Below are 22277 nucleotides of genomic sequence, written 5' to 3'. Positions count from 1 at the left end.
CTGAGCACAAGGGAGCCCTGGGGGAAATCTGTGAACTGGGAATTGTTTCTACCTGGTGGGAAAATCTGACTTTGGGGGACTGCCAGTCCTTTTTGCACCGAAGCAAAGGAAATCTTCCTTCCTCCTCTGCCACCTCCTGTCTCAGGTCACAGTGTGGATGCCAACCCAGCTTTGCTAACACTGCCAAGGGTAACACAGAGGGGAACAGCCCCAGGGTGGCTCGAGCTTGCAGTGGGAGCTGATAAAATGAGTCAAGACAGAACAAAGGGAACACAAAGGACTCCAGCAGACATCCATGATGGAAGGTAGGCCTCCTCCATGCCTGCCTTTGATAGCAGGGACCCGTCATGCTCTCTCACCGTCACTTAATGTGGGCAGCAGGATGCCCCACAGGCACAACCCCAGAAGAGGTGGTGCCCACAGCTTGACTTGTTCCCCTGTAACAGCAACTGCTCTGCCCTGGGGCCACAATCTGCCTATGTCAGAGGTCACATACAGACAGCACTTCAGCAGTACCCTCCCAGCAATGTACCTCTGCTCCCTGCCCACTGTGCCTACCCCAGACAGGGTCACAGTCCCGATGGCATGGGCAGGGGTCACTGTCCCGGAGGCCAGAGGTATGGATGCAGGGTGGCAGTAGGGACATGTTCAGGAGGCAGCAAAAGAGAGGAAGAAAGGGAGGAAAGAGAAAAAGAAGGAGAAACAGAAAGAGGAAGCAGAAGAGAAGGAGAGAAGGAGAGCAAGAGAGAGAGCAGAAGAAAGAAGGAAGAACAGAAATAGGGAAGGAAGGAAGGAAGGAAGGAAGGAAGGAAGGAAGGAAGGAAGGAAGGAAGGAAGGAAGGAAGGAAGGAAGGAAGGAAGGAAGGAAGGAAGGAAGGAAGGAAGGAAGGAAGGAAGGAGAAAAGGAAGAGGAAAGGAGGAAAGCAGAGTCCTCCTAGAGCTCTCACTGCCAGTGTCCTGTCCACCACAGGAGACCTGTAATCCCTCCATGTCTTCTCCCTCCAGGTGTTCCTGATGTTTGGCTCCTTTGCACATTGATGTCGGAGGAACTCAAGCTGTGCTTTTCCCAAGCACGTCCTTGTGGGAGCCTTGGGTCTCAGAGGAAACCTTTGGCCCAGTCAAGCAGTTCTACAGCTCCTGCTGCTGCAGGGCTCACTGCTGCTGACGTCACAGGACACCCCAGATGGTCTGGGTCTCCCATGCATGCTCATTCTGGTGACTTCCCACAAGAGGCTGTGGGGAAGATGGCCTTTGCAAAGGGTCCTCTTGTGCCAGAGATCAGGTGATGATGATTTACTAATGCTGCCCCAAATACTTGGACTTTTCCCCAGGTAGCTGTGGGTGCCATGCTTGCTCTTGGCAGGCTTTCCAGATGCCCTTTACACTCCTCTTCATCAGCACAGTCCTGTCCCTTGGGTGCACTTCAAGGAAAGCCACATGTGCTGATGTCAGGGTTTGAAATGCCCACCCTTGCACTGGGGCTGTGGAGTGTAGCACATGCCAGGCTGTGATGGGGAGCAGAGGTACCCAGGGACACATGTGGCACCATGCACAGGCACACTGGCCAAATCCTGGACCAGTCCCTGCAGAAAGCACAACCTTCATTTACTGAGTCGCTTGAGAGCACAGCAGGATCACAGGGCAGACACAGCGAGCTGCAGCTCCCTGACATTAGCTGGGCAAATTAAATCAGGCTTTAGTGCGCTAATTACCACATGCCAGTGATGGAGCACGCCCTTTTCACATCACAGACCTGCTGCTCTTGGAGGGCTTTTCAATGTGCCAGAAGAAGACACAGCAGGGCAGAGCTGACCCAAGAGTCTGCAGGACCCTGGCAAAGGTCAGCCAGTGCCCCCAGGATGCATGCAAACAGAACCAGTATCACTGGAAGGCAAGTTCTTGGGACAGGGGGACAGGGGCTGGGCGTGTGCAGGGCTCATCCCAGGCTGGAAAGGAAAAGCTAATGGATAGCTCATTGCCAGGACACAAGAATGGCCTGTGGTGACATGGGGGCTGTTGGGTCACTATAGGGATGGTGGCATCCTGGCATGGCCAGGTAGGCTGCCACCACACTCCAGGTGACCCAATCACCCTTTGCCTTGACTTGTGCTTAGGACAGCACTTGTGTGGCGAGGTTTGTAGGGCCAGAAAGGGGCAGCTGTGACACCAGCAAATGAGTCTTTGCCTTGCTGGGGACAGTCCCCCAGCAGGGTCAGACACGCTCACTGGAGAGGAGTGGAAAATTCCTCTCCTCATGCAGGCACTCCCTGCAGCCCAAGCACATCAGCTGTCGTCTCGCAGGACTTGGCATGCCCCAGAGTGTTTATCAACACTGTTTCGCAAGGGCCATGGCACGGCTCAGCAGGGCACGCAAGTGGCTTGGGCAACCAGCTCTGCCGAAAGCCAAGGCTCTTGGGAAACAGGCCTGCAGCCTGTTCTGGGCAGTGGGTCAGGGCTGGGAGTCCACTGCAGGCCCTCCTCACTGAAGTGGCTATCAGCACCTAGTGGTCATCAGCACTTTCTCCTCCTCTCTGACCTCCCGAATTCAAGGCACTGCTGCCCTTTCAAAGACCCCTCTCCCCACCCCTCACAGGGCTGGCTAGCACAGAGCTGGTCCCTCTTGCTTGGCATCTACCACCCAACTACCAGGCAAAAGACTGAGAGTTTTAAAAGCAATCCCACCAGTTTCTCATCAAGCTCCCCTGCTCGCCCCTGTGTTATTAGGCTGGCAAACTCTGCATGCAGGGATGCTCCATCTCATGCAATTCTCCCAACATGTCCTTGGCACGGGCACCAACACAGCATAGTGCTGGCTTCTGTGGCACTGCTCATCTCTTGGTTCCAAGGAGCCATCTCAGCTCCAGTATTCACCCCTGAGTCACATCTGCATCCAGAGCTCCCTGTAACCCTCCTAACACCCCTTCTTGGTCATGGTTTCCCCTGGAAAGGTTGTAAATGATCTCCATATGCTGATCCTCTCTTGCCCAAGGGATACTGCTCCTTCTCCACAGGGGAAATGGCTGGGGGGCTAGTTACCCCACTCCTTCCAAGGAGCTTAGAGGTAGCAGCAGGAATAACAGCATGAATATGATGACAGCACATCTGGCCAAGGGCTGCCGTGCAGACAGCCACCCAGCTGTATGCTGCTTGAGAGATGACACTGGCCAGCGGGGCCAGCCTGTCCCCAACTAACTTCACATGTGCAGAACTGGCACAACCAGTCCCCTCGGGCAGGGAAGGAAGACAGCACATCCCAGATGATGCTGGCTGGGCAGGACAGGGAACAGGGAACTGCAAACCCTGCAAACCAGTGTTAGCTGTGCCATTACCCTAGCTGGTGCTGGAGACAGGCTGCTCTACCCTCTGGTATTGCACATGGTCATGACCATGGTCATCAGAAGGGTGCTGAGAAGGCAGTGTGCCAGGGGTAGTAGTGCTCTGCACTGCTGCAGATACCCTGGAGCCCAGGAATTTGGGGTTTTTTTTTAGCTGGTCCTGAAATCTCGAGAGGCACCCCAAAGCCCTGCTCAAGTGGGAAAAAGGTACTGAGTTCATGGGCTGGGTGCCAACTCCCCGAGGTAAGGAAGCGAAGTTCGGACCCCTCCAGCCCCTCAAAGGGGCCAGCAGTTCCCCTTGGCATCAGGGGGTTGCAGGGCAGCCATCCCCCCTGGCAGCCCCTCGTAGCTGAGGTGGTGGTGCGGGAACCGAGTGGAAATTCCTGGAGCAGGGACTATCTGCAGAAGGCAGCAAGCTCCAAATCAGAGTCGTGCAGCCAGCTTGGTGCAGGTGGCCAAGAGTCCGTGGGGGAAGAGGCAGAAACACGGGGTCGGTGCGGGGCCCGGCGAGCACCGCGTACGCTGGCTCCGTGCGGCGGGGACAGTGGTGACCGGCGGGACGGTAGCAGGGAACGGCGACAAACAACGGTGGCAGAGCGACCTCTCGTGGCACCGACACGGCCTGGGGTGCTCAGCACCTTCGTTGCGATGGCAGCGGGCACAGAAAGTCCAGGAACACTTCTGCCCATGGCACAGCTTCGCGGGGAGAGACAAGGGGGTCCTTCCACCTGAGCGCTGCTGGCAGCGGCTACACAAACAACGCCGAGAAGAACCCAAACGTTGCCCTGTCCCACCTGTGCCTGGCTCCAGTTTGCATTTCCAAGAGGACAAGCAGCCCTGTGCCCGTTGCCAGGTGCAGCTGCTGTTCGGCTGCTCCTGGGCAGAGCTCCAAGTGAGGGCTGCAGGGAGCTGAGTGAGCAGTGGGCACAGCCCCTGCTTTGGTGCAGGGAGCCAGAGCTGAAACCTGGCCATGCCCCTTCGGATGGGGTCTCAGGAGAAAAAGAGCTCTGTGGCTCACACTGGCACTGAAAAGAGTGTCCCTGTGAACAGAGCTCTGGAAGCCCCAGAGCCCAGACCAACCCCGGGTTTCTCTCCTCACACAGACGTGGGCTGGGGTCTGCACTAGTCCCACTGGGACCTGGCAGGGGCACAGTGCCTACCGAAGGCACTTCCAGCTCTGCTATAAAGCACAGGGTGTCCTGCCACTCAAGGGCTCAGCTGGGTGGGCACTGGTACCTGCTCAGACCTGCACTGGCACATAGGGGACAGCTTCCTCAGTGCCTCGGAGGACACAGAGGCCACGATGTGTCCTCAAGGCTGCCCCATGCCAGAGCTCTGGCTTATCTGTGCCCTGCACAGGCTGGGTCGAAGTGCAGAGATAAAGTCCAAATCAGGCGGCCTTTCCCATGAGGAGAGAAGGCTCCAGACACTGCCTCTGCAGAAACTAATGAAGCGATATCCTGCAGAGTCCGGGAGCCTTGGTGTGTACTCAAACCCCAAAATGCCTCCTTGCGCAGCACCGCTTCTGGGAGGGCTGCTTGAGAGCAGGGCAAAGCAAGGTCAGAGCCCTTTCTCTGAACACCTGGGTGTCACAGCACGGGCGTGACACCGGCCTGGCTGCCAGCCAGCTGCAAGGAGCCAGCTCGCAGAAACACGGAGCACAGCATCCCTCGGTGGTGGGTCTGGCTAAGAGCAGGCTCGCAGATCCATCTCGGCATTTAGGGCTTTTTTTTTTTTCTAGGATCAGCTGGGATTTGAGCACCTGAGTTGTGTTTAAATCCGAGCCTGCAAATGTCCTTTCTTTCTTCCTCTGCCCCAGCACAACCCAGTTTTCCTCTGAAGCTCTAAGGGCAAGTTTTAAATTACTCGTTTTGCAAAGGGAAGGATTGCACTGTCAGGCTCTTTTTTTCTTCTTTTACATTCCCAAAAGGTATTTTTTTTCTGTGCTAAGGAGTAGCTCTGGTGAGCTTGATGAAGCAGGCAGCACATGGCACAAGCTGACCAGCACAAGCCCCGCGCTGCCGCCACGCCCGTTTGGGGGGTTTCTGGCCAGTTCCTTGTTACAACACCACCAGCAGAGCCACTCCCACGCTCCCATGGCCCTGCTCATCTCCTCTGCTTTCTTAAGCTTTTGGCAATACCAAACGAGCAGGATAATGACAGCCATAAACTCCAGAAGTGCAAGACCCTGGATCATGTGTTTTTCCTAACTGGCAGGTGCAGCTCAGGACAGAGTGGTGAAAGAGGCTTGGAAGTGTGAGCTTCACTGCCCATTTCCAACCTCCTCACTCTTGGCTGTTCAGTTTTTTAGAATTAACTGCTCCTCAGTGCACATGTGGGGAGGTGTTTGCTTGTTTGGTTGCCTCTGGTAGTCAAAAAGTAGGCTTAATGCTTTTGACCTTGGGCTCCCAGATCTCAGCGCATTATTTCCAGAGCCCCTTCTATCCCATTTTTTCCCTTCTCCATGGAAATGAAGCTCCCCTGGGCTCCCATGAACTGTAGTGACTGCTCTTTTGGCTCAGCTCCCAGGAAGCTCACCAGCTTGGCCTAGTGAGGAGCAGGCAGGAACTGCTATCTGGGGCAGCACAGTGAGTGAGGGCACGGGGAGCTCCTGCCGCTGGCAGCAGATCCAGGATGGGTTGCAGAGTTCCACTCTTGAAAGTTAAAAGACGAAAATTAGGCTGGGCTGCTTGGGGACGATCTCTACTAAAGCTCCAGAGCAGCAGAAGAAGCAGAGAGAAGGGACATAAGCAGCTTTGCTCTCACCCCTCTCTGCCAACACTTGGGCAGGACTTGAAGGGGGAAATTGGCAAATCTGCTGCAAGGAAAAAAAATTACAGGAGCCATGCTGAGGTCACACATAGGAGAGATGTTCTCTCCCTGCCTCCTTCCAGAGGATATATTTTACCATCACCAGCTCCAGAAGAAACCCACAGGACAGCTGCCAGCTCTGAGGAGGCCTTGTCAGCCCCAGCTGCAGATCTGTGAGCTGAAAATGAACCATCAGTACAACCAGATGGTTTCACAGGCCAGCTCCTAACAAGTGCTGACTGGCAGTTATTGCAGGCAGGTGACTGTAGGTTGTGCTCAGCCACGATTGCACGCACAGGAGTGAGGAAAAGCGAGGACAGGGCACAGCCCTCCCCAGCCTATTCCTGCTGCACCTAGAGGTGTGTGAGCACTTGATGTGGGGGAAAAGACAAAGGTGACATCAGGATCTTGGTAAGGCCTTGGGTGTTACTGCAGTGCCAGAGAAATAGAAGAAGCAGCTTTTAATCCTGTCAGCCACACAGCTCCAGCATGCCAGAGGAGGCACCACACACTGTGCAGCTCTGCCAAGCATGGCCAGGGCAGGGGTGCCAAGGAAAAGGAGAAACTGGGTCATTAACATCGGCAGGGACAAATGTTCTCCTTGTCCTTACAGGAGTTTGGGACTCCTGCACCGCTTACTGCTGGAGCAGTGCAGCCTTGCAGAGACACCTGGTGACCAAACCCACCAGAGACTGAGGAACGATTCCTGGGGAAGCTCCTTCCAAGCCAGGAAGCGGCTGTCCCATCCATCTCTGCTTTCCTCCATTTGCACTAGGCAGGAAAAAACAGGTCTCTCTGATAAGAGTTTGTAAAAAAAGACCTATTATCAAGCAGACTTTCCTTTTATGGCCAGGTTAGGGTTTTATGGACTTTGTCTCCCGGAGGTGTGTGCTGCAGGTTATTTTTACATATGCTGACTCATTGACTTGGCAGCCAAAAAACGTTTTCCTGATAAATGTATCCACTCAACTCCCTTGATTTTCACCGATAATTTAATTGCCAGCTGCATGGAAGGAAAGAGATGTAACGAGGCCAGCCTAGCTGCAGCTTAAACGCTTGCTTCAAAAGACATTGTTTTCTTCCCCTAGCATTACAGACTCTCTCAAGGTTTGTCTGGAGGGTTGATGATTTCCAGTGCTCTTCCAGTTACTGTAAACAAGTGACTGAAAAATCTCAGCGCTTGTTTGGAATTAAGAATGTTAATGGCTGTCCTTTAAGAAAGGAAGAGCTTTGAGGAAGAAGCTCAGCGTTTACAAAGCGAAGGAAGAGTGCAATTAGATGGCAGCTTCAAGCTGACCGGCGCTAAGGCTCCCGAGGTTGGCAGCAGCCTACAGAGCGCTTGTGTTTGGAACTGGCCCCTTGAGGACAGGCTTTTGGACGTGGACGTGAAGCAGAATCGTCTCCCCATCATCCCCAGCACGGGACGCTCGCAGAGCAGCTCCCAAGGCATTGTCGGTGAGCTCAAGGACGCTCTGATTCAGCCCCAGCACTGCGGGGCTCCTCCACATCTCGCTCGGGGCAGCAGCCGCCGAGGACTCTCCTCAGAGCCGATGAGGCTGTCCTAGGCACACGTTAGAGGTCACCTCCCAGCCACTCTATTCACCCCGCTGCTGCCTTCTGCCCCAGAGCGGCCAAGTGGCGAATCGCCACGGGTACCGCACGGCGGCTCCGGCGAGGCGGCCGCGGCAGGCAGAGGCGGCCTCGCTTCCGCGTCGTGAAGCGGAGGGTAGGCCTGACCATGCAGAGCGAGGCCGCCTGCTTCCCGGTGGGCAGCACTGCGCCCCCGGCCCCTGCGGATGCTGCCGCAGCGGCCGCCGGGCCAGGCCGGCTCCGGGAGCGGCGCGGTTGCTATGGCGACGCGGGCGGCGCGGCGGCGTCACTTCCGGCACGCCCCCGGCGCGGAGCGGGAGCGGCCATGGCGCTGTCGCGCGCGGAGCGGTGCCTCGCGCTGCTGCTGCGGCTGCTGTCGCGCGCGTGCCTGGCCCTGCTGGGGCTCGTGCGCCCCGCGCCGCCGCGCGCCGTGCCCGTGCCGCCGCCGCGCCGCGAGCTGCTGCTGCTGCCCGCCCGGCGCCTGGCCGCGCGGCTGCGGGCGCGGGAGGTGCGGGCGGGGGGGGCGGAGGGGGGCAGGGGCAGCCGAGCGGGGGCGGGCAGCGGGGTCCGGCGGGGAGCGGACTAGAGAGAGCAGGAGCAGACTTGGTGTCGGGGAGCGTGCCGGCGGGTGGGTACCTGAGGTGTCCCCCGTCCCTCCCGGCACTCCTGGGGGCACCGGGGCCACGAGACTGGGGCGTGGTAGGAGCCGCTGCATCCCGTAGAGCGTCGCGGCGACGGGAGGCGTGTTGTCAAGGGAGTACTGCTGCCCCGCACCCCATCTCACCGCGGTCTCCGCCGTGTTCGGTGTAGGTGACGTGCATCGAGGTGGTGGAGGCGTACGTGGAGCGGATCAAAGAGGTCAATCCCCTCATCAACGCCGTGGTTAAGGACAGGTAAGCCGCAGGGGAGAGGGGTCGGGCCTTGCCCGTTGGCCGAGGGGTTGGTTGATGCCGCCGGTTTCCGCTACCGCCCCAGGTCTGCGTGCTGCCTCGCACCGGAGCACAGCGGGGTCCGGCCACCCCCGCGGCAGCACTGAGCCGGTGCCAGTTGCCCTCGCCTGTACCAAAGGCGGAGCCGAGCAGCTCCGGCCCCGCACAGCTTCCCAGCCCCGCAAGGATGGAAGGAGCCCTGGAGCTTGCCCCACTGTTGCCTTGCAGGTTCGAGGAGGCCCTGCAGGAAGCCCGGCAGGTCGATCAGCTGCTCGCCGAGGGCCCTGGCGATGATTTCCTGGAAGAGAAGTTCCCCTTGCTGGGGGTTCCCATCACTGTCAAGGAGGCCTTTGCTCTGCATGGTGCGTTTGCCTGCACTTTGGAGGCCCTGACTTGCTCCCTTTCAGCCCTGCACGTTTGGAGGGGAGCAGCTTCCCTTCCCTGGTCTGCATTCCCTTCCCCTGGGCTCATGTTTGCTTTTAGCAACAATTGTGGTGTCTCGGGGAGCAGCCCTCAATGAGGACCCATGTCTTAGATGTGATCCCCGTAAGCAGCCTTGCAGCCTGCTGGCCCTGATCTCCCCCTCCTTCTGTCCCACCCCAGGGATGCCCAACACCTCTGGCTTGGTCAACCGCCGCAACGTGATTGCCACCTCGGATGCCACGGTGGTGTCCCGCCTGAAGCAGGCCGGTGCTATCCCACTGGGTGTCACCAACTGCAGCGAGCTGTGCATGTGGTATGAGTCCAGCAACAAGGTCTATGGCCGGACCAACAACCCCTACGACCTGCAGAGGATTGTGGGCGGCAGCTCAGGTTAGTTGAAGCCCCTCGAGGCAGTCCTGCAGCAGCAGTTACAGTGCAGCAAGGGAAGGGTTCCCAGGTGCCCTTCATGCTGCTGTAATGCATCCACTGGGCTAACACAGAGCTCACAGGCCTCACACTTGGGCAATGCTAAAGGCAGTTTAGAGGTCCAGCTGCTCTGCACCTCCCAGATGTTACACCTGACTTACTGTGTCTTGCTCTGTGTGTGAACCAGCAGGGCTGGGGAGGCATTTGGACAGGGAATCCCTTTGACTCATGCTCTCTGGCTGTCTCCAGAAACTGCTACAGCCAGGGCAGCTCCCACCTTGCGAGAGCCCTTCTGGCACAAAGGGCAGCAGCCTCCTTGGGATGCTGCTGCTCTGCTGCGTGACTTGCATTCCACGCCGTGGTTTTTGCTCTGTTTCCTCCCATGCAGGGGGGGAGGGCAGTGGTCTGGCAGCCGCCTGCTCAGTCATAGGCGTGGGCTCTGACATCGGTGGCAGCATCCGGATGCCTGCCTTCTTCAACGGAATCTTCGGCCACAAACCCACGACAGGTAGAGTGGGCACGGGGATCTCCTCTGCTCCCGGGCAGAAGACTCAGGAGGTGGGATCTGGGTGGAACCTGAGTGGGGTGCTCCCGTGCTTGTCTCTAGTGGGATTGTGCAAGAGGACAGGCAGCTTCTCGTTCGGGACAAGCCTGCTGCGTGAGCTCTGGCAGCTTGCCCAGCGCGTGGCCGGTGGGAGATGTCTTACCCCAGCATTGCCTCCTCAGCGTGGGATGTTTTCCCAAAGCCAGGCTCTGCAGCCGGGGTATTGCCCTGGCAGCTGCTTTGCACCCTGCCGCCAGCTTGCCAGTGCTGCTGATGGGTGTAAGCCCTAGTGACAGCTTCTCTCTGCGCCCTGAGGCCATGCCCTGCTTGGAGGCAGAGCTCATGGGCACTCTCGGGGTGATACCCAACGTCTCCCTCGGTGCCTGCAGGGGTGGTACCCAACGACGGCCAGTTCCCAAATGCTCAAGGGGTGCGGACCAGCTTCCTGTGCACGGGGCCCATGTGCCGCTACGCAGAGGACCTGGAGCTGATGCTGAGGGTCATGGCTGGTCCCGGGGCCAACAAGTGAGTTGCTCCCACTGCTCCAAGCTGCTGAGTCGCTCTCAGCTGCTTTCTAACCAGCACAGTGGGTCAGTCCTTTTTGTATCGGGCAAGTCTGCACCACCCAGTTTACTCCTTATTGGTTTTCTTCCTCTGCCCTGGCCGCAGCAGGACCATTGCAGCTGGGGCTGTGCTTCCCACCACTCACGTGCTCTGGGGAACAAGCAGCCATGGTCGCCTGCGTCCTCCTCACAGGAAGTCCAGCAGCACCGTCCAGCATGGCCCTTCTGTCCTGGGACTGGCCTTTCTTTGGGCTTCTACGTGTGCTTTTTCCTGTGGCTGAGTAATGAGCTTTCCATCCCAGGCCATGGCCCTATCAGGTCTCTTCATAGCTTCCTGCAGCCAAGTAGCTTTTTGAGTGTGTACCAGTAAGGAGCAAGCAGAGATGGGGCAGACTGGGCAGGTCTTGCTTCTTGCTGCAGCCTGCACAAAGCTGCTTTCTCCACTACTGATTTTGGGTCTCCATGGCTTTTGTGCAACACTTCAAGCCTGAGCTGTGACCAGCTCTGTGGTCACAAGGTGCTTCTGGAGAGCTGAGAATTTGCCCAACAGCAACAAATGTGAGGGGGAGCTGGGGGTGACAGGGTGGGTAAGCAGCTGGATAGGCTGTGAGCAGTGAAGGGCCGTGTCTCCTCAGGGACTCTCTGTCCTGCCCTGACGGATGGAGCAGTGTGTCCTGGAGACATTCCAGGTGTCCTGAGGATGCATTAACCAGTGTGTGTGTGCAGCTCTGGCAGCTGGGCAGGAGCCAGGGATGGATTTGTGAGCAAAATGCACTTCCTTTCCCAGGCTGAAACTGGATGAAAAAGTGTTGCTGGAGAAAATCAAATTCCACTGCATGGATCACGATGGTGGGTCCATTTTTGTGTCACCTGTGGACAAGGAGATCTTGCAGGCCCAAAGGAAGGTAAGAAGGAATGGAGACTGGCTCTCACTGGGGTGAATCTGGGGAGACTAGTCTGAGGCCTCCTTTGGAGGTTCTCTGTACTCTGCTTCTCAGGGGCTGCAGCTCGTCAGAGACAGCCTCCAGTCCCTGTCTTGTGCTCCCAGTGGAAGCAAAGTGGAAATATCTTTTTTTCTGCTGTGTTGAAGGAGAAACAAGGGGCAAATCTTATGGGCAGCTGCAGATGCCCTTGCTGGCAGCACCCAATTATGGGAGCACATACATCAGGGCTTTCAAAGCTCTTGTCCCAGCTTCCATTGCAATGTCTGTAGTTTGTTTTCTGAACACCTCTTGTCCATGTCGAGGAGACCTTCTGGAGCCTTCTGCAGGGTGAAGTGATGGCTTTGTGTTTGCCACCTGCCCAAGGTGGCTGCCTGGCATTTAGTCACACAAAGAGACTGGTTTTGGTTTTCAGTGAAATCTTCTGTGCTGCTCTTGGTGCTCTTTAGAGTGTCACTGGGGTGTCTGGAGGGCAGTTTGGGGACATCCAAGGTTGTGCTGAGGGCTGCTTGGGTAGCTCCAAGGCTGGTTAGCAGATGAATATCTCACTCTTTGGGGCAGAGGGAGGCAGGAAAGAGCTGCAGGATCCCCTGCATGACAGCAAAGCAGAGCTTGCTCTCAAGCTCTCTCCTGCCCCTGGTTCCCATGGGCTGAGCACAGTATGCCACATCCCTGCAGAAGCAAACCCTTCCTGCTCTTCCCCTTAGGTAGTGGAGCACCTTGAAAGTGAGCTGGGTGTCAAAGTTCAGCGTGTGACCATCCACAAGATGAAGTATTCTTTCCAGATCTGGTCAGCCATGATGTCATCCAAGGACAGCAATGGGCAGGTGCGTCAGACAGAGCTGGCTAAGGCACAAATTCAGTGGCAGCAGGGAAGAACCAGCTGTTTGGAGCTGGATGTAGAGAGCTGTAGGCTTCTTACATCTTGCCAGTGCATTCTCTGTTCCTTTATCCCCCTGAGCCCCTTCTCTTTTGCTTTCCCATGAGATGATGATGTGGCTCCCAGCTGAGGAGCAAAATGATTTATGGAGGAAGAGGCCCATGCTGACCTCAGTGCAGGGTGGTAAGAGAGCCAAGCAGGCAGTGTCCTGCCTTGCTCTTGCCCCTGCACTGTGTCCCCTGATGTTGCAGGTTGGGATTTAATCCCTTTAGGATGCCAGGACTGAGGCAGGAGATCAGCAGCTTTCCAGATGCATTCTTTGTGCATGCAGCAGGTATTTAGCAGCAAAAACAAACTCTCAGGAGTATTTTACCTCCTATGTTCTCCAGTGGTGGAAAGTAAACCAACCCAATTTGGTAAGGAGGCCACGCCTGGCCCCCACTATCTCCCTTTTTCTGATCCCACAGCCATATGACAGCACTGAGTGCCTCCAGGAGATGTTCTCCAGAGCACCATGCCTGAGGAAAGTGGGTTTTAGGGTTGGTTCCTCCTGCACAGAGCAAGGTCCCCACTGGTGGCTGTGACACTCCTGATGGGCAGCTCTGGGCACAGGAACAGGTGGTGCTGGGATGGTTGGGCAGCCTGAAGTCCTGCGGCTCCCCATGGCGTGACGGTGACGATGCTGAGCAGGGGACCTGTGTGTGTGTTCCAGGAGGCACAGCTCTTCTCAGACCTGCTGGGGGATCACGGGAAGCCAGTGTGGCCACTTTGGGAGCTGATCAAGTGGCTCGTGGGCATGTCTTCCCACACTCTCCCAGCCATCGGTAAGGCCAGGAGGAACCTGGGATGTGCAGAGGTGGTGGGGGGGTGGGTGAGTTGTCCACTGAAACGTTGCCCTCCCGGTGCCCTCACAAGGACTCTGGCGTTCACTCTAGGAACTTGAGACTGCAGTTTTGTAGTGACTCTGTGTCTTGGTTCTAGTTTAAATTCCCCAGAGATTCAAAATATAGCTAACAGAACCACTACAATTCTAGGATGCCTTCCCCTCTTCCTCCCCTCTTGGAAAGAAAAGAATTAGATGTAGAGAGGAAAAGGTAAAACACACCCAAATAAGTAGTTTCACTTCGATTTGGAAGTTAAAAGAAAAAACCTTTAACAATAACTAGAAGGTATGTAAGGTAGGGGAGTTACAAAGAGGTACAGGGAAGGGTTAAAAAAACAAGATAAAAATATATATATACAACCAGAACGATGGCAGTGGATGGAGGCAGAGTCAGGAAGGGTTTTGTCCACCACGTGGAAAAGAAACAGGATAGTCCTCTGATTTTATTGGGGGCTAGACAGGAAATAGGAGTGAGCTAACCACTACAGCTGGGGCCAGGTTCAAGATCCAACCCCGGGGAGGAGTCAGGAGGACCTGGGGTCAGGTTCAAGGTCACCCCCCAGGAGGGTTAACCCCTTTACACACTCTGGGTGTCATCAAACACTGCTCAAAGGGGAGCTGGTTGGATCTGTGATAGGTAGGATTGGATATCCTAGGAGAAGTGAAGACAGTGGAGCTGCAAGCAGGGCTTGCTTCTGTCGTGACTCCTGCTGGAAAGGCTGGAGCTGGAGGAAGCCAAAGATCTGCACTGATCTTGTTTCTCAGCAGCAGATACCAGAGAATGCTAATGAGTGCTGCTGTCTAATGAGCGCTGAGGTTGCTCTGCCAGCTCTGCTCAGTCCCAGTGCCTGGAAGAACTTGAAGCAATAAGCAGGCTGAAAGCTTTTCCCTTGGCAAAGCTGGGGAGATGTTGCCTGCAGAGCTGTGCAGGGGCCAATCCAAGGTGCCAGCAGGGACAGGGATTTGGGGAGCCTCCCCTAGGAGCTGGGGTGGTGCATGTAGCCAGACAGTGTTCTCTCTAGTCTGCCTAACTCACGAGCCTCCTGTTTCCTGTCTCTTCCTGTTTGTGCCCCTGCCCTGCAGCCCTGGGACTGACTGAGAAGCTGGTGAAACTCAACTCTGGTGGGAATGCCAAGCTGGTGAGCATGGGGAAGAGCCTGCAGGAGGAAATGGAGGCCCTGCTGGGGTCAGACGGAGTACTCCTCTACCCCTCCCACCCCATCACAGCTCCCAGGCACCACTCCCCCATTTGCATGCCCTTCAACTTTGCCTACACAGGTGAGCTCTGATTGCTCTGCTGGGTGCAGGCAGGGGCTGTGGGTGTGCTCACTGTGGCAGTGCCTACTGGGAGCCTTTGTACCCTCCTCAGAGTATTTCATCCCTGGCAGTGGGATTGCATTGCAGAGGGCAATATTCCCTCTGCTGTTCCAGAACACAGGGCAAAGGTGATGGTCGTGCTTCAAGACTGTGGCATTTGTACCTGCTGTCCGTAGTGGGGCAGGTTTGGTCTCACAGAGTGGGGGCACCCTGCCCCAAAGGGATGTACTCATGTTCAAACAGCTGGTGCTTGGACTTAGCAGGCAAGAGAGCGCTTGCTGCATCTCTTGAGGTGCAGTTTGGGATTTCATAAGGGTCTTTCCCACACCTGGGGCTCCTTGGTGACAGCATCGTGTTGCAGTGCTGTCTGATATTCAAGTCGTGGAGGGATGGTGACTGGAGAAGGAGTATCCCACAGCAGATCTTGGCTTGCCACAGCAAGTGCCACATAAGTGTGTCATCATTCCTTATGAGAGATGGGTGCAGGGAACCCCTGTGGTTGTGTTGCACTGCCTGCACCGCTCTGGCACAGAACAGCAGGCTCTGCCCTGTGCTGGCAGAGCCAGGCAGTGATGTGGTGCAGTTGCTGTTCTTGCTCTGATGGAACCTTCTCCCTTCCAGCTATCTTCAACGTCTTGGGCTTGCCTGTGACGCAGTGCCCACTGGGCCTGAGCAACGAGGGGCTGCCGCTGGGCATCCAGCTTGTGGCAGCCTCCTACAATGACCACCTGACTCTGGCAGTAGCCCGCTATCTGGAGGAGGCCTTCGGAGGATGGGTTTTACCTGGGAAGGTTTAGTCTGGACTCCTGGCAGATGATGGTGCCCAGCAAGACAGCAGAGGGCACTGATGACTGATGCCATCATGGCACTGTCTGTTCCCTCTGCACCCTTCTGGGTGTCTCCAGCGCTGGGGAAGCTGGGCTGGTGCCGACAGTCATCTCCTCCCCACAGCACCCTCTGCCTGGGAGACCTGCTGTCCTCCTGGCTCCTCTGCAGCCGTAGTCTTGGGTGCCCTGGGCTGTGGGAGGCACTGATCCCCTGGGCATGGAGATGGCTGTCTCTATAATGCTTGCTGCTGACACCGAGTGAAAGCTGGGGAGGGGAGGTGCTCCCAGGCTGCCCGGCAGTAACTTTAGCACCACCAGGTGCTTCCAGGCTGCCCGGCAGTAACTTTAGCACCACCAGGTGCATCCATGCCTTGCCCTGCCCACAGGTCCAGGATGGACAAGATGAGCTGAGGGTGCTGGGGGCAGCCACATGCTCAGTTCACCAGTGATGCACTGTGGGGTGGATGGTGCTGGGCTCTGCCCAACGCAGAGCTGGTGGGAAAGGGAGAAGCCTTTTCTCAAAAGGTAAGCTTGGGACAGCACTAGAAGAGCTCTTTAAATGCTGCTCTCCATATGCTGAGGCATCTAAGACATTTCCTGCCTATGTTGTCTTCCCTTCCTGTCCCAAAGGTCACAGCCTGATCAGTGTCCCCTGCCCTCTCATACTGCCTGGCCTCTGTCCCAGGAACGGGAAGGTCCTGGAGCAGGCAGCAGGCATGAGGTGTTCTTGACAAGGGTAGTATTAAAGAGTGTGTCCAATTTGCTGCTGGCCATATGTCCTCTTTCCCACTGGCTGTTGTTCTGCCCCCCCAAGGCACTGGCCCTGTCTCCACGTGTGCTGTGGGTTCTGTGGAGGTTGCCAACCACTGCCAGCCATTGGCAGAGTGACAGCCAAAAAGGTGCCCCAAGCATTTGGCTGCTGCTGGTGCCCTCTTTGCATTCTGGCAGAGCTGAAGGGTGCTGTTGAGTGCCAGTGGTGTCACAGTCCATGGTTTTGCTGGTCTGTGTGGTCACACAGTGCTACACTCTAAGCATGAGCCCTGCTGCTCTCTCTGCTTGACAGGCTGCCAAAGGCTTGGGGCATGTGGAGTGATGCTGAGCCATGTGCAGGGTCTAGGGCAGAGCAGAGCAGGGGATGCCAGCCCGCAGCAGTGGTGGCACAGAACCTTGGTGTTGGTTTTGTAGGAATGCCTGGTGTGCTGTCCTGCCCCTGTCCTGTCCCTATCCCTGTGCTCTCTTCTACCCAAGCTGCTACTACTGGTCCCTTCAAGCAGGTGCTGGATGCTTCTCAACACTTGCTCACAGAGGGCACTGTTGAGCTGGCCCGGGGCTGCCAGCCTGGGAGCTTCAGTCAGACGAGGCACCGGCAACAAGGAAAGGAGAAAGAAAAGTGACCCCAAGCCAGGAAAAAGGGCACCAACCACTAAAGCCACATCATTTGCTGTGGGACATCTCTGCAGCCTTGCAGACAGAGGACATGGGGCTGTCTCTGCCAGTGCTGCCAGCAAATGCTCTTGGAGCCGATGTGGCCTTGCTTGAGCCTTTGGCAGAGTGTGGTGGGTGTGGGCACCTCCACCACATTTGCTCTCGTGGGTTCTTGTAATGGCAGGGGCTGGATGAGCAGCTGCGTGGCCCAAGGTAGGGGGGACTCAAGGTACTTCAGGGTGATGGGGATGCAGGTGAAGGGGAGGATTGCACAGAGAAGAGGAGGTCTCTGCAATCTTAGCCGTAGAGTATCCACTGAACCACATTTTAACAGAAACCACAACAGGGATGCTCGGTTTTGCCCTCTGGCCAAGGTGCAGGAGACAGGGTGGCAGGGGTCAACAAGGGGCTGGCAGGGACCATCCTGCAGCCACCGTTGCTGCTGCCAAAATGCTAGTCCCTTGCGTGCTGCCCACTCCTGCGGCAGGAGCAGCCCCATCCCTCTTCACCCAGGGGGTTCTTCCCGGGGGCTGATGCTGCTCTGCACCGCTGCGAGTCCCAAGGTAGCCCTGAAGAGATATGACTGGACCCTTCGCAGAGGTCTGCTGTGAAACCTGGAGGATTGTTCTGGCATTAGGGCAGGGCAAAGCCTATATTCACTGCCCAGCTTTAGCTGGAATGTTGGAGGTCTTGCCCCGCGTCTCAGCGTCCTCACCAGCGGTGTGCCGCTGCCCATCACCGCTTGGTGGCTGTTCTCCTTGTTTGCAGCTCCGAACGCTTGCGAGGGATGGAAAACCTGGGGAAGGCATTTTGCAGCAAGTGGTCAGACTCCTAAGGTCAGTGCTGAGTCAGTGTAAAATGGGAAGAGCAAGAGGTAACAGACGGGAGTAAGACAGCTCTGTGGATGTCCAGTCCAGCCAGGGGCATGCTGCCACCAATGTGCCTCAGGAGACGGCCCCAGGCTCTCCACCTTTGCCAGTGAAGGGGTCCCATAGCTGGCAGGTTGCTGCTCGTGGGCTCAAAGCCACAGAGAGCAACGTTCTCTCCACAGCTGGCAAGAACAGGGAAAGAAACTCCTCCATAGCTGAGTGGTAGGGCAAGGCTGAGCTCAGAAGCTGTTGCCCAGCTTTCAGAGAAGGAAAGAGGAAGCAGGATGGTGAGGTGCCTCGGGCCCCCTGGGGCTGTGCAGGGCTGTGACACCACTGCCCAGTGGCATCAGCTACAGTGGGTGGCTCACGTGGACTGAGGTCTCTGCTAAGGGCATAGTGCCCTAAGGGGTATGTCGAGGGGTCCCTTGGCACCCGGCCAGGCTCTGGCGTGCACAATCCCCTCCCAGTGCCTCGGGGACTGCGGGAGGCTGGGGGTGTCTCAGTGGTAGTGCCACCGGTTGTGCTGCTGTGAGTCACTCTTGAAGCAGAGTTGAGTCACCGCCAGCGTAGTGAGCATCAGACCCAGAGCTTTCTCAGCTCTGTGTCCTGGTGATGCTGGCAGCGAGGCTTTTTGCTGCCCTTAGGGAGGGGCTAAACAGCCGAGGGGCCAGCTAGAGGTGGGCGCAGCAGAATGTCCCCGCAGCACACGCGTGGTGCCGCGGCAGTGTGGCAGCTGCCCGTCGTGCCTGTGGCCCCACTTGGTACAGCAGCTCCGAGGCACCTGCCCTGCTGCTGTCTCGTTCCAGCCTATTGCCAGCAGACATCCCAGTGCTAAGGCTGGGCACACAGCCTCCCTGTGCCGGGCACACAGCCTCCCTGCGCCGGGCACACCTGCAGCGAGCAGTGCTTGGCTGCAGCTCCAGGAAGAAAACGCTTTCTGCACTCACAGGTTCCGGCTGCCTGTCGTGTTTGCGGGTGGCAGAGCAGCCCTGGCGCTCCCATCCTGTCACCACTGCACACAGCATGGCAGCATAGAGCCGGGGGCAGATGGACAGGGCACAGCGGGATGAGCCCTGTCCTGAGCCTGCTTCTGTCCCTGGCCAGCGGTACCCTGCTCCGTGGTAAGTCTGGAGGATGTCCCCGGCTGCAGTGGGGGGAGAAGCAGGGGCGCAACTGTCAGATCTACAGAAGGTACCTGCAGGGAGGAGGGGACCGAACGCGTTGCAGGTGTGACGGGAAAGAAAACCCGGGCTTAGCAGCAGCTTCGTTCGGCAGCTGGTACCTGCTGCAGGACCGTAGGTGGGATGCTCCGTGGTGCCCGGGAGATCCCTGGGCCGGGCACAAAGCTGGCAGCCAGCACTTGTCTGGTCCTGGCAGGGAGCTGATGTTTGCCTGCGTGGAGCTGAAGCTGTGGGTTGCGGTGGGAGGCCCCATACCGCCTGTGCAGCACGGCCATGTGGTGACCAGCCGAGGAGCAGGTCCTGGCAGAGCAGAACGGTGCTGCCTCTACCCTCTCCTCTGCCTCCTCACAGGGACGCTGCTGCCTCCGCGGGACGTGAGGCTGGAGGCACAAAACTTCCACGTCTTCCTGCGGTGGGAGCCGGACCTTGGCTCCCCTGGCGATGCCATGTACGAGGTGGAGTGGAGGAGACGGTAGGTGGGACGGCAGGGAGGAGGGGGCAGAGGTGACTTGTCCACCGGCCACCCTGCACAGAGTTGTTGGCAGTCCACAGCTGCCAGAGGAGCCAGCAGTAAACATCGGAGTAACAGGACAGCAGAGCTGGCAGGGGTATTCGGAGACCTCCTTGTCCAACCTCTGTGCAGGCAGGGCCACCTCAGGGCTGTGTCCTCTTGGGTATGGATCACCTTCAAGGATGGAGTCTCCGTAATCTGCCTGGGCAACCTGTTCCCTTTCCTTGTCACCCTCCCAAGAGAAACAAAAGGGGTTTCTTTTGGGTTTGGGGATTTTCCCCCTTATGCTGCAGTGGCATTGCCTGTGTTTTAACCTATGCCCACTGCCTCTCATTCTCTGATTGACCACCAGTGAGAAGAAGTCTGCTTTACTCCATAACAATGATAAAAGCCTTCCATCCAAAGCCATCTTCTTTTGAGGCTGAGCAGCCTTGCTTGCTCAGCTTCCTGTACACAGCTGCCCCCACCCCTTGGTCACCTTTTGGCCCTTCAGCAGGCTCTCTCTGATGTGGACATGATTTTTCTTGCAGCAGAGCACAGCTCACGGTGCAGCACTTCAGCTGCTGTCCCACCAGTGCCATTAAGAAGGGACTTGACTCTCTGGTGCTTCACAGCCCAGACTGCTGCTGCCTCTCCCACACTTCCCACCCAGGCAGGACAACAATATCCAGGCATCCCTTCTGGCTGGGAGGGCACCCAAGAGGAGATATCCCAAATCCCTGCTTTCTCTCCATGGGCAGAGTTTTCCACTGGACCAAAGCAGATGCCTGCTGGGGGAACAGCACTGGCTCCTCCTGGGTGTGTGAGCTGTATTTTGACAAGATCCACGACATCTACTGGGCAAGAGTGAGAGCAGTGGCCAGAGGCCAGCCGTCCGAGTGGGCCTATTCCAGCGAGCTGCAGCCATACAGAGACAGTAAGGACCAGGGAACCCCTGCAGCTCCTGCTCTTTTTTGGGGGGACAATGGGGAGAGGGGTCCTGGGAGAGATCAGATGGGATACAGTGGGAAATCATAGGAGGATATCAGTGAAAAAAGTGCCAAGAGCCCCACTAGGAGGAAAGAGATGGGAACAAAGATGCTGGAGAAGGGCTAGTTGAAGAGCAATGGGGCAGAAGTGGGGATGCAGTGAGACAAGGATCATAGATGGGAGGCCCCAGGCCACCCAGGCACAATGAAAAACACATTGAGGTGGGGTAGGAAAAAGGATACCCCTCCAAGGTTTTTCTTTTCAAAGCTTCTCCTGTTCATCCTTGCTGTGGGTCTGGGAGATGCTGAGTGAGGGCATCTTGTCCTCACTCTGTCCCATGCAGCCGACAGAGGCTGGGTGAGGCAGGAGTAGTCCCTACAACACTGCCTCTGCCCTGACTGCTGTGTTTGTGAGCTGCAGTCACAGAGTGGCTGTCCTATGCAAATCCCCTCTCTTTTGGAGGACAGAAAGGTTTCAGAACCTAACCCATCTCCACGTGGAGTGTTGCAATGAGCTGAACATGCCAGCAGCTAGAATAGGATGGATGTTGGCTGCTTGGATTCCCTCCTTAATTCCCTCTTCATCCAGCTGGCATGGAAAATGGATGCACTTAGCTGAGAGAGAAGTTGGTGGTCTCCACGGTGAGTCTCTGAAGCATCACCAGATGGCTCAGTGGTGAGGCGCTCAGCAGCAGGGAGCCAGAGATGCAAGTACGTCTGTCTTGGCTTGCTTGGTGTCACTTGAGGAGGCAGAAGCAGCACTGAGTGTCACAAAACATGTGGAGTCTGCTGTTTCTTGAGCTGTTTCATAGGACAAGGTGCTATCAGGCAAGACCAGAGGATGTTTCTGTCTGCTGTGAGTGGGATGTCCAAGAGAAAAAAGCATCATGTGCCTCCTGTTTAAAAGGGCTTAATTTTCCTCCTCTTTTCCTTTATTTCCCTCCCTGCAGCAATTGTGGGTCCCCCAGCACTGTCCTGGCTGCTCCACGGTGACACCCTCAGTGTAAACATCACCACGCCGCTCACTCCCTTCCGCAGGAAGAACGGCTCCTACAGGCCAGTGGACCGAGTGCTGTGGGAGCTGCAGTACCAGCTCAGCCTGTACGAAGGCAATGTGACCCTCCAGCAAGTACGTGGCAGGGCAGGCAGCACTCAGAGGGCACAGGACCTGAAACGGTTTTCCTGGTGCAGCAAAGATGCTCGTGTCCAGCTGCATCAGACTGGTGATACCTGTGCCCACTGAGATGCCCCAGGCCTGCCCGCACCCAGCAGCCCGAGCAGATGAAAGATGCTTTGTCCCATCTCAGGGCTCACAAGCTGGGGGTGGTAGGAGATCCTTCTCTTCTGGATTGCATGAATGGGGAAAGCCTACTGCAGTTTCTGGTCAGGTAGAAGCATGCAGTAGATGTTCAATGAGATGCTCTGGGAGCTGGACACCTCCCGGAGATAAGCACTGGAGTGCTGGGGAGCAGATAGAGGGAGGATCTATGCTCTACAGCACAGGGCAAGTGTGTCAAGGCCATGCTGGGGAGAGGAGCTGTGCACAGACCTCACCTCCAGCCAACTTGGCCACACATCCTCTCTGCTTCCAGGTGCCCTGTGAACAGAAAGGGAAGAAAGTGACCTGTACCTTTGAGTTCCTGAAGCCCAGCACACAGTACTGTGTCCGGACAGTGACCATGGGCACAGACAAGGAGCAGATCCGAGAGGCTGAGCAGTGCCTGGTGACTCCAGCAAGCCCTGCAGGTAGGAGCTCCTCACCAGCTCTGATGCTGTGGTTCCATCTTAGGACCTGCTTGTGACCCAGACACATGTGGAAGTGTGGGTTACTCACTCCCCAGACATTCTGGTCAG

At 56.8% G+C, this 22277-nt stretch overlaps 1 protein-coding gene across 2 annotated transcripts; it reads left to right on the top strand.

Moving 5' to 3' along the window:
- Positions 1–8061: 8061 nt before the first annotated feature.
- FAAH2 (fatty acid amide hydrolase 2) lies at positions 8062–16233 on the top strand. Of its 2 annotated transcripts, XR_010305766.1 has the most exons (12): positions 8062–8244; positions 8547–8629; positions 8894–9027; positions 9269–9478; positions 9903–10022; positions 10448–10583; positions 11409–11526; positions 12270–12389; positions 13155–13266; positions 14409–14603; positions 15264–15787; positions 15828–16233. XR_010305766.1 is itself a non-coding variant. In XM_064159222.1 (11 exons), exons 1-11 carry the CDS (start codon positions 8062–8064, stop codon positions 15437–15439), a joined length of 1587 nt encoding a protein of 528 aa, XP_064015292.1. In that variant the 3' UTR covers positions 15440–16233. The 2 variants fall into 2 exon arrangements, 1 of the variants encoding a protein (XP_064015292.1); XM_064159222.1 differs by having other exon boundaries at positions 15264–16233.
- The last annotated feature ends 6044 nt before the right edge of the window (positions 16234–22277 follow it).

This window comes from Pogoniulus pusillus, chromosome 19 (genome assembly GCF_015220805.1).
Source record: "Pogoniulus pusillus isolate bPogPus1 chromosome 19, bPogPus1.pri, whole genome shotgun sequence".
Classification (NCBI taxonomy): Eukaryota; Metazoa; Chordata; class Aves; order Piciformes; family Lybiidae; genus Pogoniulus; species Pogoniulus pusillus.
Note: the sequence above shows the minus strand (reverse complement) of the source record. Positions and strands in the feature narration are given on the sequence as shown.